The sequence below is a fragment of the Mobula birostris genome, chromosome 25 (genome assembly GCF_030028105.1).
Source record: "Mobula birostris isolate sMobBir1 chromosome 25, sMobBir1.hap1, whole genome shotgun sequence".
Taxonomy (NCBI): Eukaryota; Metazoa; Chordata; class Chondrichthyes; order Myliobatiformes; family Myliobatidae; genus Mobula; species Mobula birostris.
The window spans coordinates 52,369,715-52,386,177 of NC_092394.1; the positions used below are offsets into that span (position 1 = coordinate 52,369,715).

The following is a 16,463-nucleotide window of genomic DNA, read 5'->3' on the forward strand; positions in this document are numbered from 1 at the left end:
CCAAGATTGGGGGTACAGTGGACAGTATCAGAGCTTGCTGTGGGATCTGGACTAGCTGGTAAAATGGGCTGAAAATGGCAGATGAGTATGAGGTGTTGCACTTTGGAAGGACCAATTAGGATAGCTCTTGCAGAGTGAACGGTAGGGCACTGAGGAGTGTGGTAGAGCAAAGGAATCTGGGAATACAGATCCATAGTTCATTGAAAGTTGTGTCACAGGTAGATGGGCCGTAAAGAAAGCTTTTGGCACTTTGGCCTTGTAGATCAAAGTATTGAGTATAGGAATTGGAATGTTATGCTGATGTTGTGTAAGATGTTGGTGAGACCTAATTTGACATATTGTGACCAGTTTTGGTCACCTATCTACAGGAAGGATGTAAAGAAGGTTGAAAGAGTACAAGGATGTTCCTGGGTGCAAAGGACCTGAGTTATAAGGAAAGATTGAACAGAAGATTTAGAGGGGATTTGATGGAGGTATACAAAATAATGAGGGGTGTAGATAGGGTAAATGCAAGCAGGGTTTTTTTTTCCACTGAGGTGGTTGAGACTAGAACTAGAGGTCTTGGGTTAAAGGTGAGATCTTTAAGGGGAATATGAGGGGAAACTACATCATTCAGAGGCTGGTGAGTGGAATGTGCCGTCAGCGCAAGTTGTGGATGCAGTTTTGACATTTATTAAGAGAAGTTTGGTACATGAAGGGGTGGGATATGGAGGGTTATGGACAGGGTGCAGTTTGGTGGTACTAGTAGTTTAAATGGTTTAGTATGGACTAGATAGGCCAAAGGGCCTGTTTCTGTGCTGTAGTTTTCTATGACTCTATGGCACGGTTATTTAATGCAGATTGGTATAACTGAGCCCTGGGTCATATGGAGTGCTTTTATTGCCGTATTCTTACATCTCTGAATAAAATTATGTTGGGATCAGAGGCTGTAGCACATAACTATGTTTTGATTTAATTTCTTTGACAGTCTTGCTTTTGGCCTACATGAAGGGAAATGCCAATCTCTGTCGAGCCATTGTGCGAGCTGGAGCCCGTCTTGGTGTCACCAATAACCAGGGAGTCAACATCTTTAATTACCAGGTGGCCACAAAGCAGCTGCTCTTTCGGCTTCTAGGTAACGTGTCACCAATTGCAGGGCTGGGTTTAATAAGGTAGTTTGTGCAGTTTTAAATACTGGAACAGAGTGATCAATGGAGGGAATGGAATGTGGTGACCTGATTTTCCTTTCAGTCTGTTGGAACTTGAATCACAATCTGATCCAACACGCTCAATATTCAAATATTATAAAGACTCACCTGGTCATCTTGCTAGCCTGTCATTCGTGTCCAATTAGTCTCATTCTAATGAAGCAATAGTTATGCTATAGAATTGTACCAACCTGTGACATGCTTCAATCCAACAGCAGGGATAGACCCACCAGAGACGGCAGCACTGGGAATGTCACCATGAGTCTTCAACATAGACTTCACACATCATGTGTGAATTTGTAATGTGTAGGGTCAAACATGCACCCTGATTATTACTTATGGCCTTAGGTCGATCGGGTCCATGACACCTCCCAACAGAGCCATTCTCTTTGGTCCCGTTGGCTCTCCCCACGTGTGCTCTCTCCTGCAAGTAGCTATGTCCCCATGGCCATCAACTCTTCTGAGATCTCTTTGTCACTTACCAACACCCAGGAGTAATTTCCAGTATCCAGTTAACCTACGAGGACATCTTTGAGATGTGGATCGCTTCTGGTGGAGGTTCCCACACTTGAAGTGTTAACTGTTATTCATTTCAAAGATGCTGCTTGACCAGAATTTTTCTAGCAATTTTTAAAATCGATTTAAGTATCTGCAATTTATTATTTTATATTAAGTTTCGGAAATGTTTGGGTATCATCTAAAGATGTTGATAAAAATCATTCAAATTATGGGGACTAGATTCCTGTTTAGAAGTCCCACAGGGATTCTACAGAGTGACCTTGGATGCCACCCAGTTCCTGAGTTTTGCATCTTGTTTCAGACATGCTGTCCAAGGAGCCTCCATGGTGTGATGGTTCCAACTGCTTCGAGTGCATTTCCAAATTTGGAGTGACCATGCGCAAACACCACTGGTGAGTTTTGTTTTGAGCTCCAGTATATTTCACTAGCGTAGCAACCTTGGGTGAAGCTGGTCATGTTTGTATACTTGTGCAACGTCAATGAACTGAGGTTTCTATGGCATAGGTGATTGTTTTTATAGCACTGGAGCAGGAATTGACCCTTGGAAAAGCTAGTCACCATTGTATGTTGCTTACTGTTCAATAATCTGATCTTTGGTTTCAGTCCATTTTCTTCCTAGATCCTCAGTTTTGTGGCACTATGCAAAAGAAACTATCTTGACCTTGAATCTAATTAATGAGCATCAACAGCTCTGTACGGGTGAGTGCCAAAGACTTGTAATGCCCAGAAAGAATAAGTTCCATTGCTTTCTCTTGAGATGGTGATGGTGCTCCAAGGGAAATGTACTTGCAAAGCCATCATGGGCTCTAACCTTCCCACCATCCAGAACATCTTCAAAGAGACATCCATCATTAAAGCCAGAACATGCTCTCTTCTCATTACTATCAGAGTGGGGTACAGGCGCCTGAAGAAAACACATTCTATATTTTGGGAACAGGTATTTCCGCTCTGCCATCAGATTTCTGAAAGGACAGTGAAGCCACGAACAGTACCTCACTGTTTTTGCTCTGCAAGGACACCAAGCTATACTAACCTCCTCTGAAACAAGAACAGCCAGGCATCTGACACAACATTCATTAGTCTTGACACCAATTTAAAATCTACTTTTCTGTTTGGCCTATTATATCTTTCCATATTATATTCCATTTGCCATCTCACTTAGCTTTTCTTTGTGCATTTGAAGACTTTTTCCCCTCCAAACTTGCTTTTCTTCCATACTGCATCAGCAAATGCAGATTCATCACACAGTCCCTTGCGTATAATAACTAATAGTGATTCTAAGTAATTGTGACCCCAGTGCTGATACCCCACTAGTTAAAACTTCTCCTCCAGAAATTTACTGTTCATCCTAGGTATTTGACATTTCTGCCCTGAATGAAAGACTTGGTTGCCTCTCAGAATGTTGCCTCAACTTTAAAAGGATCAGTGCTTCTTTTGGGTGGTCTTTTTAAATATAGTTACTATTTTTATTTAATTGCTGATTTTTTTTGTTTTTCTCTTTCCAAACAGTACACAATATGCAGTTAAACGATTAAGATTTTATAACTCTTACTTTGACTATGTGGTTAGTAGAGAAAATATAAAAGAAAAAGGCACCAATAATCTTATTAAACAGTCTGTGCACAAATCGTTGGAGCTCACGGCTTCCCCTTCGCGGATCCTCCTTCGATCATTGCCGACCTCCGGAGTCCGCCCAGTTGGGCAGCCCACCGACTCGCTCAAGTCGTGTCTCCTCTCTTCATTCCCCTCGCGCCTTCTGGCAAAAGCCCGCAAATCCAATAGCTTACAGACACACAAGAAAGAATAACATATTCTCCCATTGGATAAAGTCCCGTTATCTCTAGTCATAACCCAAACATTGCAGCTACAGAGAAACCATTACCTCAGCAGTTAACATTACCGAGAAGCCATTACACACAGTATAGGCCCTTTGGTCCATGATGTTGTGCCAACCTTTCGACCTACTCCAGGATCAATCTAACACTTCCCTCCCGTATAACTTTTATGTTTCTTTCATACATGTGCCTATCTTATGACTCTCTTAAATGTCCCTAATAATTCTGCCTCTACCACCATCCCTGACAGTTCATTCCATGCACTTAGCACTCTCTGCTTTTTTAAAAAAAATAACCTCTGGCATACCCCTATACTTTCCTCCAAACATCATAAAAATATGCCCTCTTATACTAGCCATTGCCACCCTCCACTCTTGTGTATGCCACTTATCATGTTGTACATCTCTCTCAAGTCATCTCTCACCCTCTTTAGCTCCAAAGAGAGGAGCCCTACCTTGCTGAACCTCTCCTTGTGAGACACATTCTCTAATCCCCACATTCATTTACAATCAGGCAACAAGAAGCGTACACAATACTCTGTGTGGTCTAACCAGATCTTTATAGAGCTGTAACATAGGCATAGAAATACAGCACAGAAACAGGCCATTTGGCCCATCGAATCCATGCCAAAACCATTTAAACTGTCTACTCCCAACGACCTGCACTGGGACCATAGCCCTCCACACCTTTACCATCCATGTACCTCTCCAAACTTCTCTTAAAGGTTGAAATCATGCTTACATGAACCACTTGTGCTGGCAGCTCAGTCCACACTCTCTCAACCCTCTGAGTGAAGAAGTTTCCCCTCATGTTCCCCTTAAACTTTTCACCTGTCACCCTTAACCCATGACTTCAGGTTGTAGTCCCACCCAACCTCAGTGGAAAAAGCCTGCTTGCATTTACCCTGTCTATACCCCCTCGTAATTTTGTATACCTCTGCCAAATCTCCTCTCAATCTTCTATGTTCTAAAGAATACGATTCTACCCTATTCAATCTTTCCTTATATCTCAGGTCCTCCAGACCTGGCAACAACTTTGTAAATTTTCTCTGTACGCTTTCAACCTTGTTTATATTTTTCCTGTAGGTAGGTGACCAGAACTGCACACAATACTCCAAATTAGGCCTCAGTGTCTTATACAACTTCAACATAACATCCCATCTACACTCAATGCATTGATTTATGAAGGCTAATGTGCCAAAAGCTTTCTTTACTACCCTATCTACCTGTACGCCACTTTGAATGAATTACGGATCTATAGTCCCAGATCCCTTTGTTCTACCACACTCCTCAGTGCCCTACCATCACTGTGTAAGATCTACTCTGGTTTGTCGTACCGAAGTGCAAAACCTCTCACTTGTCTGCATTAAATTCCATCTGCCATTTTTCAGCCCGTTTTTCTAGCTGGTGCAGATCCCTCTGTAAACCATGATAGCCTTCCTCACTGTCCACTACCCCCCTAATCCGGGTGTCATCTGCAAATTTGCTGATCCAGTTCACCACATTATCATCCAGATCAATGATATAGATGACAAACAACAACGGACCCAGCGCCGATCCCTGTGGCACTCCACTAGTCACAGGCCTCCACTCAGAGAGGCAACCCTCTACTACCACTCCACAAAGCCAATGTCTAATCGAATTTACAACCTCATCCTGAATGTCGAGCTACTGAACCTTCTTGACAGCCTCCCATGCGGGACCTTGTCAAATGCCTTGCTAAAGTCCATGAAGACAACATCCAATGCCTTGTCTTCATCCACTTTCCTGATAACTTCCTTGAAAAACTCTATAAGATTGGTTAGACATGACCTGCCATGCCGACTATCCTTAATCAGTCCACGTCCATTCAAATACTTATTTATCTGATCTGTTAGAATACCTTCCAATAACTTTCCCACAACTGATGTCCGACTCACTGGCCTATAATTTCCTGGTTTATGTTTAGAACTGCTTTTAAACAGCAAAATAACATTGGCTATCTTCCAGTCCTCTGGTACCTGTCATGTTGCTAAGAATGATTTAACTATTTCTGCTAGGGCTCCAGCAATTTTTGCTCTTGTCTCTTGTTACATCTGAGAGAACACCTTGTCGGGTCCTGGGAATTTAAACACCCTGATATGCTTCAGGGTAGCAAACACCTCCCCTGTAATCTGTCCAGGGACCATGAAGTTGATGCTGCTTTGCCTCACTTCTATAGACTGTGTCCATCTCCTGAGTAAATACAGATGCAAATAATTCATTTAAGATCTCCCCCATCTGGTTTGCCTCCACACATGGATAACTATTTTGATCCCTTGCGGTCCTCTTACTCTTATATATCACTTGGGATTCTTCTTCACCTTGTCTGCTAGAGCAACTTCATGTCTTCTTTTGGCCTTCCTGATTTCTTTAAGTGTTCTCTTGTATTACTTGTACTCCACAAGCACCTCAATTGGTTCCTACCTGCCTATACCTGCTGTGAACCTCCTTTTTTTTTTCCCCTCTTAAAAGTGCCTCAATATCTTGTGAAAACCAAGGTTCCCTACACTTGTTATCTTTGTCTTTTATTCTGACAGACACATACAAGCTTTGTACTTTCAATTTCATTTTTGAAGGCCTTCCACCTACCAAGTACACTTTTGCCAGAAATCAGCCTGTCTTAATCCACACTTGCCAGATCATTTCTGATACTATCAAAACTGGCCTTTCTCAAATTTAGAATCTCAACCTGCAAACCAGACCTGCCTTTTTGCATATTTTGAAATTAATGACATTGTGATCACTGGAAGCAAGGTGTTCCCCTACATAAACTTCTGTCACGTGCCCTGTCTCATTCCCTAAAATTTCCTTAGTTCTTGAACTTAATCCCCTGACTAATGATGGCCAACATACCATTAACCATTCTATCAACTTGCACAGCAGCTTTGAGGTACAGTGCTTGTATAAAAAAAAAGTCTCTTCCCCTCCCGCCCCCGGAGAAGTTTTCATGTTTTATTGTTTTACAACATTGAATCACAGTGGATTTAATTTGGCTTTTCTTGACTGATTAAACAGAAAAAGACTCTGTCGTGTCAAAGTACAAACAGATCTCTCCAAAGAGACCTAAATGAATTACAAATATAAAACACCCAAAATAATTGCATAAGTATTCACCCCCTTTAATAAGACACACCAAATCATCACTGGTGCAGCCAATTGGTTTTAAAAGTCACAGAATTAGTTAAATGGAGATCACCTGTGAGCAGTCAAGACATTTCAATTGATTGTAGTAAAAATACACCTGTATCTGGAAGGTCCAGTTGCTGGTGAGTCAGTATCTTCTCTTCATGATGTAGTTTTTGCCAAAAGAGCACTCCAAGCAGCTCCCTGAGAAGCACAAGTCAGGAGATGGATACAAGACAATTTCTAAGTCATTGAATATTGCTTGGAGGACAGTTAAGTCAGTCATCAAGAAAGGGAAAGAGTATGGCACAGCTGTAAATCTGCCTAGCACAAGCTGTTCTCAAAAACTGAGTGTCTGTGCAAGAAGGGGACTAGTGAGGGAGGCCACCAAGAGACTATAACAACTCTGGAGGAGTTACCGGCTGAGATGGGAGAGACTGTGCATTCAGACTGTTGCCCGGGTGCTTCAATCGCAGCTTTATGGGAGAGGGGCAAAGAGAGAGAAAGCCACTATTGGGGGGGGGGGGGGGGAATACTCTCATGAAATCTTGCTAGAGTTTGCCAGAACACATGTGGGAGACTCTGAAGTCAGTTGGAAGAAGGTTCTATGATCTGATGAGACCAAAATTGAGCTTTTTGGCCATCAGACTAAACAGCAGGCCCTGGAAGGCTTGTGAAGGTAGAGGGTAAAATGAATGCAGCAAAATACAAGGAAATCTTGGAATAAGATCTGATGCAGTCTGCAAGAGAACTGAGACTTGGGAGAAGATGTGTTTTCCAGCAAGACAATGATCCCCAAGCGTAAAGCCAAAGCTACACTGGAATGGCTTAAAAACAACAAAGTTAATGTCTTGGAGTGGCCAAGTCAGAATCCAGACTTCAATCCAATTAAAAATTTGTGGCTGGACTTGAAAACATTCCCATGCAATCTGGCACAGCTTGAGTAGTTTTGTAAAGAAGAATGGGGGAAGATTGCAGTGCCCAGATGTGCAAAGCTGATAGACCTATCGACACAGACTCAAGAATGTAATTGCTGCCAAAGATGCATGCACAAACCCTGACTTGAAGGGAGGTGAATTCTTAGTCGATCAATTATTTTGTATGTAATAATTTAGATCACTTTGTAGAGATCTGTTTTCATTTTGAAACAAAAGATTCTTTTTTTTGTTGATGAGTGTCAAAAAAGTCAAATTAAATCCAGTGTGCTTCAATGTTGTAAAACAATAAAACGTGAAAATTTCCAAGGAGTGTGAATACTTTTATAGGCACCGTATCTATGGACGTGGACCACAAGATTCTCTGTTACTCCACATTCTAAGAATGTGCCATTAATGTTGTACTCTTACCTTCAAGTTCAAACTTCGAAAGTGTATCACTTCAGTTCTCCAGATTGAATCATTTTACAATGATTACCAAATTCCTGACTTTTACACTGTTGCTGCATTTAAAGTGCACTCTGACTACTTAATTTGTTTAATTTTGATGTGTATGTGTGTTTATATCCGTGGGGAGGGACTTGTGGACCAGGGAGTCGCAGAGGGACCGATCCCTGCGGAAAGCGGAGAGGGGTGGAGAGGGAAAGATGTGCTTAGTGGTGGGGTCCTGTTGAAGGTGGCGGAAGTTGCGGAGGATAATGTGCTGGATCCGGAGGCTAGTGGGGTGGTAGGTGAGGACAAGGGGAACTCTGTCCCTGTTGTGGTGGTGGGAGGATGGGGTGAGAGCTGAAGAATGGGAAATGGAGGAGATGCGGGTGAGGGCATCATTAATGACAGCAGAAGGGAAACCACGATCCTTAAAGAAAGATCTTTCCCCTTCCTGGTTTTTCACCTGGAACCTTCTAGCCTTCTCCTTCCTACCCTCCCCCCACCTTCTTTATGGGGCCTCTGCCCTTCCCCCTACAGTCCTGACGAAGGGTTCTGGCCCAAAACATCGACTCATCATTTCCATGGATGCTGCCCGACCTGCTGAGTTCCTCCAGCGTGTTGTGAGTGCTGCTTTGACCCCAGCATCTGCAGAGTAATTTGTGTTAACTATTCTTCAGCAGTAGTTTGTAAGTGCTTGGAGTGATAGGGATTTGGAAATGGAATATTAATAATACAAGCCTTAACTGTTTAAAGATGGTTGTTTCTCTTGACCATATTTTTAAAATATTTATTTCCCATTTCACTTCAGTGAAAAGATTAGTAATAAAATGTTAAAAACAGCTAGGAAATAAGATTGTGCCATTCACAGTCAATGTTGTTAAGATGTTTACTAGATGAAAACAATGTTGTGCTGTTTCCAGGAACTGCTGACTCTTGATACGATTACCCTTTTTCTTGACAGCCGCCACTGTGGACGATTGCTATGTCACAAGTGTTCAATGAAGGAAATTCCGATCATCAAGTTTGATTTGAACAAGCCAGTGAGGGTGTGTGACATTTGCTTCGACGTCCTGACACTGGGTGGAGTCTCTTAGTACTTGTTAGTGGCTCTGCTCTTCCGTTTTGTGTTTTACCAGCACTACACAATGCCTTTCCAGCAACTGGAAGCTCCAATTGGACTAGCACCTTTAAAGAGAAGTCTAAACACTTGAAGATTGAATTATATTACTGGGTTTGAAATTATGTTGTTTGATTGTAACAATGGATTTGGTATTACTGAATGAACAGATACTTAGCCAGGTGAATCGTCCAGAGTTGACTGCAGGTGCTTCTGGCTGGGGTTAGTATGACCCTATTCTTACAGGGTTGTATGGTAGAAATATTCAGGACCTGGTGTTGTTTCAAATGAACACCCTTCAGTTCTGTTAAATGGTATTTTTAAAAATCTTCCTCATTAATCAGATGTAATGCTGTTCTTCCTTCTCCTGCTCTGTTCAGAATGTATTCTTAAAAGCCCATGTGAAGTTCAACGTGGAACAGTATAGACTAACTCAACCCCTATTGACTGTCCACTTCTCCACATGGACTGTATATGGTAACTACTTTAATATTTATTTCTGTTAATCCTGTACACAGATGACAGCAATTGACTTGCTGATCTAGATCTGTGGGAAGAAATTGGTAACACTAATTTATTGTACCAGTTGAATGGCTATCCATTTAAAAAAGGGAAATGGCACATATTTGAACCAAATGTATAGCCATCTATGTGGTAGAATATGGTCTCTTTTAAACTGGAACAACATAGAATAGCATTTTAAATCTGCTTAGTACAGTATCAAACTAGTACATTATCAGACTAACCTTTGTGAAGCTAATTCTGTGTATCATTGTAACTGAACAGAATTTTCATAAATATCCCAGTTTTAGTTCAGGAGGTCCTTTTGATTAGGTTCCCATTATATGGAAAAGTACAGACTGTATGTGGCTTATTCTAGTGTCATAACATCCCATAATTAATGTGCTCCTACTGGAATTCTGGGGATTGTTTGCTGTGAAAGATTTGTATCCTGCTACTGCTGGCTGCACACAAAGGACTGAATAGCGTCATCTCGGAAGCTTTCGTCTTAAAAGACTCAAGGAAGTCATTTGCTATGTGTGAATAATATTTGGACATCCCCAAAGGAGAGGATGTTACACCTTGATAACCATTCTACCATAAAGCCACTAGTTCAAGGATTGCTGCATAATGTGCAGTGAAAATTGTGTAAAACATTTTAACATGCTGTACTTTATGCAGTTTGTGCTATGCTATATAATGCTTGAAAGTGTTTTGGCAAAGTTTCCTGCTTCATTGCATTGTACCTAACCCATTTGAATATGAAGCCTGATGCTCTGAGGCTGAATAGTTAATACCTACATTGATATCCCATGTATAATGTTTACTATTATTTGCTCTGCTCAGATTGACAGGATGAAGGGTAAATTAGTCCTTTTGGAAAGTTGTATTCGTTTTTTGGTTGAAGTCAACAACTCGTACTGAATAACATTCCATCTGTAATATGATGTTGGTGCATTTGTAATGCAGCTTGTGTGCCTTGTGAAGCTGCTTATATAATTAAACTATCAGAATCTTTTGACTAACAGCAATTGCTTTGAACTAATGTAGTAGTGTTGAATTCCCTTTGAAATAAAGTTTAATAATGGGGTAGATTCAGGACACTATTTACTTAACTTGAATATTTTTCCTTCATTGGCTAAACAAACTGTACTACCAGCTTATTTTACTAAATTACCCAGCATTATATTCGTGTTGAGGCTTGCCAGAAACAAATGCCAAGCTCACTTGATTCATGCGGAGTCACGATACAACAGGTCCATTTTAGTATATCCTAAGATCTTTGATTTGAAGTAACTTTTATCCAAATAGTCACAGTGCTTTGATGCAGATGCTGACCTGTGAAACTGCATCTAATAAAAGTGAATGGTGTAGCAAAAATCACAAGATCTCTCATTTCATCCGACCAACATACAGAATTTCAAGACTGATTTAATGCCTCTAAAATGTATTCTGCTGTCTATTGATGTGGCTTTCATTCAGATTGATGAACAGAAACAGTTGATTTTTGCATCATCATTTGAAAGGGTAATCAGTTAGCTTGTGGACGTTAGCATAATCAACATCCTCAGTTACTGTTTGCTGTTAGCAGACAGATGAAGTTTGTAGCCAGTCCAGAGGGTGGTATCTTGGTCTGAATGACTGCCCATTAGGTCAGCAATTGCTTATGGAGCTCAAATTGCAGCAAAAGCACCAACATCTTATTCCATCTACTCCCTGCTGTTGCCAGTGCCTTTTGTCCTTGGTCTCCTGTGTAATGACTAGTGTCAGTCCACTGAGGACAGCGTCTTGCTAAATATCAACGTCACACGTTCACCAAATGTTCTCCAGTGAGCAGTGCTCTACAAACAAATTCACAAATATTAAATTTACTTCAAAGAACAAATCAATACTGTATATAGAGATCTGTTTGAATAGCAGTGCCCATGAGTTAGGAATTTGGCTTTTTCTTCATTTTTCAGTATTAGAAGATATCTGTTTTGCACTTACATTGAAACTTGTCGCACAATTGTCCTATGATAGTGTGTTTATGTATGTTTACAGTGTATAGACGAGTAAGTCTGTGCAGCAACATTGATCCAGTATGTTGCTGCCAGTGGTGCTTGAGGATATGGTAATCAATATAACCATCTTTAGGAACAGAAGCCTGCCTCTAATTCTAAATAAAGTCTGTAATTCTCAGTTATAGCATCAAAGGTGGTCGCGGACCAGCATCAAAATAGATGTGGCTTGAGCCATAGATCAGTGTTACTTTAATGAGTAAACCTGTGAAATGTCAGAACAGCTATACATGTCTGTGTGCATTGGAAACCACAACAATCATGTCTTTATATATTTAGACAGTACATTTAATAACTTGTATATGATTACCTATGTTATATGGAAAAAAAAATACAGATTTTGCAGAATTGCAGTTATTTCCTGTTCATTTGAACAGTAGATTTTACACAATGCTTGCATTTGGCTGGGTGTCAATCTGTGACAGCATTCATTGGAGCTGGGATCAATAATTAACCTTCCCTTAGCTGTGATTGTGTGATGGTTAGTACAATCTCTCCTGAAGGAATGGAGTAAAAATGGGTGCACACGTGGCAACAGACTACACACTTGTCTGGAAAGATCTTGCTGCACCATATACCACAAAATCTAGGCTGTTATTCATTAGTTCTATGTTGTTCCAGAGAAAAAGGCACCCAAGTGGTTTTCAAATAAGCAGGAAAATGGGGATTTAAAGGACCAATTTTTTAAAATGCTAGTTCTATTTAATGTAATGGAAAGATACTCAGATCAAGCTTTACTGAAATTCAGCTTGAAGTTAAATATGTTGGTAAAGTAGCAACTCTGATCTCAAACCTCCGCTGCCTTGCAGCTGTACCCACTCGGAGTAAACCCCAAAAGAAAAATCGAGAGCTGGAGTCCTTAAGGTAGTCCTACATTGAGTCCTATGCTGCTGGTACCAAGCTGCCGTTCCTTTGGTTTCATCGGATATGTAGAGAAGGGGAGTTTGCGCTCCATCTTGTACTGCCCAAGCTTGCGTAGCTACACCGTTTGGAGGCAATATCCATGGTCTACTCTGACCGACTGAGGCCCTCACTTCATAGTAGCAAGCCTCTAAATTTGAGTATGGTTCAGTGCTAATGTTTGAAGTACTCAAAATGCCAGCTTCAGCATAAGCCTGGTCTATCAGCACAGGTCACAGAAGCATGTAACAACCCCCAGAACATTAGATGTGAAATCTGATGCCTCGACCAGAGATTATTCTGCAGAGTGAATTACGTCTAAGCATTAGCGAACAGTGTTTGCAAGACTTGTGCAGAGGGACTGTTCTGTTCCATCATTAATGCTGACAAGCTTCTGAATTGCTTTGAGATCATGAAATATGCTATACAAATGCGAGCTCAAGCACGAGTAAATTTGTAAATGGTATTTGACAAGGATGCATTCGCAGTCTTCCATCAGTGATTATTGCAGGAGGTGTTTGAGACCAGAAATACTGTGCTGAGTGTGCATGAGTTGTTCCATTCAATACACACTATTCAATAACTTATTAATAAACCAAAGGCAAGCCCTGCAGATGCTGGAGATCCAAAATAAAAATAAAACTCTGGAAATCAGACTAGCTGAGTATTTCCAACACTGATTAGATTGTTACCTGTGTACCATTCCCCCAACCCATTAACCGGTCAAATGATAATCTACTAGGTTAAGGGAGCACACATCACATAATAAAGCAATTCTAACATTTGCTGTACTTCTGCAAAGGAACCCACAACTAACAGACATGAAACTATTACATGGCTATTCACCTGCAGTTGCAGATGATAATCACTGCTATGATTGTCCAGCTGGAACCTGAAAGGAGAAAAGCACAATTCATAGGGTGTAAACTTTGTCCTGAATGTGGCATCCACACATCTTGAAAATGAAGGGGAGGTTAGGAGGAATTAATACTGTAAGTTTTTAACATGCCCAAATTTTAACTGTACAATTCAGCTTGATCTTGCTCTTGAATCAGTTTTCTATTAAACTTTTTTTAAGTTGCTACAAAACTAGCACTTCTCCGAGTTGATTGGTTAAGTGGTTTTCCTTTGAGTAACGTTTTCTTAAACCCCTTCCACAATGGCATGCGATGTTTTGACATGCAGATAATCCAGCCAGGGAAAGGGCTATGCTACATTGTGGAGAAATAAACCTGGCCAGGTAATTGGAGTTTAAGTGGGGAGCATTTTGGGAGTAGTGATCATAACTCTTTACAGTTGGCAGTGTTTTGAGGATTAGACTAGACCTTGGGTGAAAGGCTAATTATAGACATTATTGGGCAGAAGCCAGGGTAAGTAGCTTGAGAGCAATTATTATTAGGCAAGTCCACGTTTAACTTGGGAGTTGTTTAAAAGTCAACTGGTCAGAATCTAGGACTAACATGTCCCTATGAAGAAGAAAGACGAGGATGACAAGGTTATGGAGCTGTGATCAGAGAAATTGAAATTTAGTTGAAAAGAAAAGGGAAAAATATGTAGAATTCAGGAAGCTGAAACTGGACAGGGCCTTTGAAGAAAACAGGTGAGTTAAGTGAGACCATATAATTTCCTTTAGTGAGCAGAATTAGAAGTGTATTTCAAAGCATTTTATACATACAATAAAAATGTGAGTATTGGTGAGATGGAAAAAAACCACTCAAAGACAAAGTCATATGCTTGGAGCCAGAGGAAATAGATGAGTACTTGATGTACTAAATGAGTACTTTAGGTTTGTTCTTACCAAGAAGGATGTGGAAAATAGCAAGATAAGGGAGGAGTATATTGATCTTCTAAGGTATGCTGATACCAAGTAGGTATTGAGTCTCTTAAGAGCATTGAGGTGGATTAGTCAAGTCCTCAAGGCCTGCTGGAATATATCAGAGATTATTGAAAGAAGAGACAGGATATTGCTGGGTCCTTCACAGAGGTCCTTGTAATCATTCTAAGTACAGACAAGGCCCTAGAACAATGAAATAGCCTGTAGTGTTACATAGAAACATAGAAAATAGGTGCAGGAGTAGGCCATTCAGCCCTTTGAGCTTGCTCTGCCATTGAATATGATAATGGCTGATCATCCAACTCAGAACCCTGTGCCTGCCTTCTCTCCATACCTCCTGATCCCTTTAGCCACAAGGACCCTATCTAACTCCCTCTTAAATATAGCTAATGAACTGGCCTCAACTGTTTCCTGTGGCAGAGAATTCCACAGATTCACCACTCTCTGTGTTGCTCTGTTTAAGAAGGGCAATAGAGTTAAACCAGAAAATGATAGGTCAATGAGCTTTGCTTCAGAGGTCAGAAGGTTATTGGTGAAAACTAAGGGGATTTGCATAGACTTGATTGAGATAGCAGTTTTTGTGCAGAGGTAGTCATGTCTTGCAGACTTGATTTGAATTTTTTGAGATGATTAAGGGTTGGATGGTAGATCTTGCCAACATGAACTTTAGTAAAGTTTTTGACAAGGTCTGTCATGGTAGTTTGGTCCAGAAGATAATGGCACATGTGTTTCATGGGGACTTGATAGAATGAATTCAAAATTATCTGGTGGAGGGGAGTTATTCTGACCTGTGACCAGTGGTCTTCAAAATACTTAGACAAATGGAGATTGATTTTATAAGCTCGCAGACAATACAAAAATTGGCAGAGGTGTGGACAGTAAAGCAGGTTGTTAAAGGATTTGGCAGGAAATATGTGAGCAGAGAAATGGAAATGAGTTTAATCAGGACAAGTGCGCGGTGCTGCCCTTTGAAAGGTCAAATGCAGCAGAAAATGTAGAGTAGATAATTTACAGAAGGATTTGGAGCTGCAAGTCGCTGGATCCCCAAAACTAACAACATACAAGTAGATAGTGTGCCTGTAAGGAGAAAGGAGGCAAATGGCATGGTTGCTTTCATTGGTCAGGTGTTGTGTATAAATGTTGGGAAGTTGTTTTGCAGCTGTTTAAAACTAATTAAAACCACATTCAAAGAACTGTGTGCAGTTTTGGTCATCTAAATTTACAGGATGGTTGTGGAGGTTTTGAGAGGTGACAAAGGAGGTTCACCAGGATGTTGGCTGGATTGGAGTATTAGCTACAAGGGAAAAATGGATGAACTTTGATTGTTTTCTCTGGAGGGTCAAGGGTGAAGAGGCAACCTGATAGACGTATGTATATAAAGTTTGTGGGAGGCAGAGTGAGGGTAGATGGTTAGGAGTCTCTTTTCCCAGACGGAAATGCAAATAGTAGAGTGCAGAACTTTTAAAGACAAAGGTTAGTTTTATTTGTCACTGTACCCCAAAACAGTGAAATGCATCGTTTGCATCAAATCAGCGAGGATTGTGCTGGGCAGGCCAACATAATTAGCCCACAACTTCCTAACCCAAACCCATGTGCCTTTAGAATAATGTGGGAGGAAACTGGCACCCAGAGGAAGCATACAAACTCCTTACAGGCATTGAACCCCATTCTTACAGTAATAGCAATGTGCTAACTATGCTACAGTGCCACCCACCCACTTTGAGAGGAGAAGAAAGTTTTTAAAGGAGATTTGTATGTTCTGTTTTTAAAACAGAGTGGTAGATACCTGGAATACACTGCCAGCAGAAGTGGTGGAACATGATACAATAAGAGCAGGAGTTCCCAACCTGGGGTTCACAGACCCTTTGCTTAATAGTATTGGTCCATAGCATAACAAAAGAGTGGAACCCCTGTTTAAGAGGCATTTAGATTAGATTATGAGGACATGCAGTCCTCTTTTATTGTCATTTAGTAATGCATACATTAAGAAATGATACAATGTT

The 16,463-nt window shown here is 40.8% G+C and overlaps 1 protein-coding gene across 1 annotated transcript in view; it reads left to right on the top strand.

The window, feature by feature from the left end:
• The window catches only part of ankfy1 (ankyrin repeat and FYVE domain containing 1), a 95,831-nt gene extending 82,117 nt beyond the window's left edge, over positions 1–13,714 (top strand). The window contains exons 23-25 of the mRNA XM_072242828.1: positions 968–1,114; positions 2,008–2,098; positions 9,010–13,714. Of these exons, the coding sequence (XP_072098929.1) occupies positions 968–1,114; positions 2,008–2,098; positions 9,010–9,142 (371 nt within the window). The 3' untranslated portion in view covers positions 9,143–13,714. The remainder of the gene's footprint in view (positions 1–967; positions 1,115–2,007; positions 2,099–9,009) is intronic.
• The last annotated feature ends 2,749 nt before the right edge of the window (positions 13,715–16,463 follow it).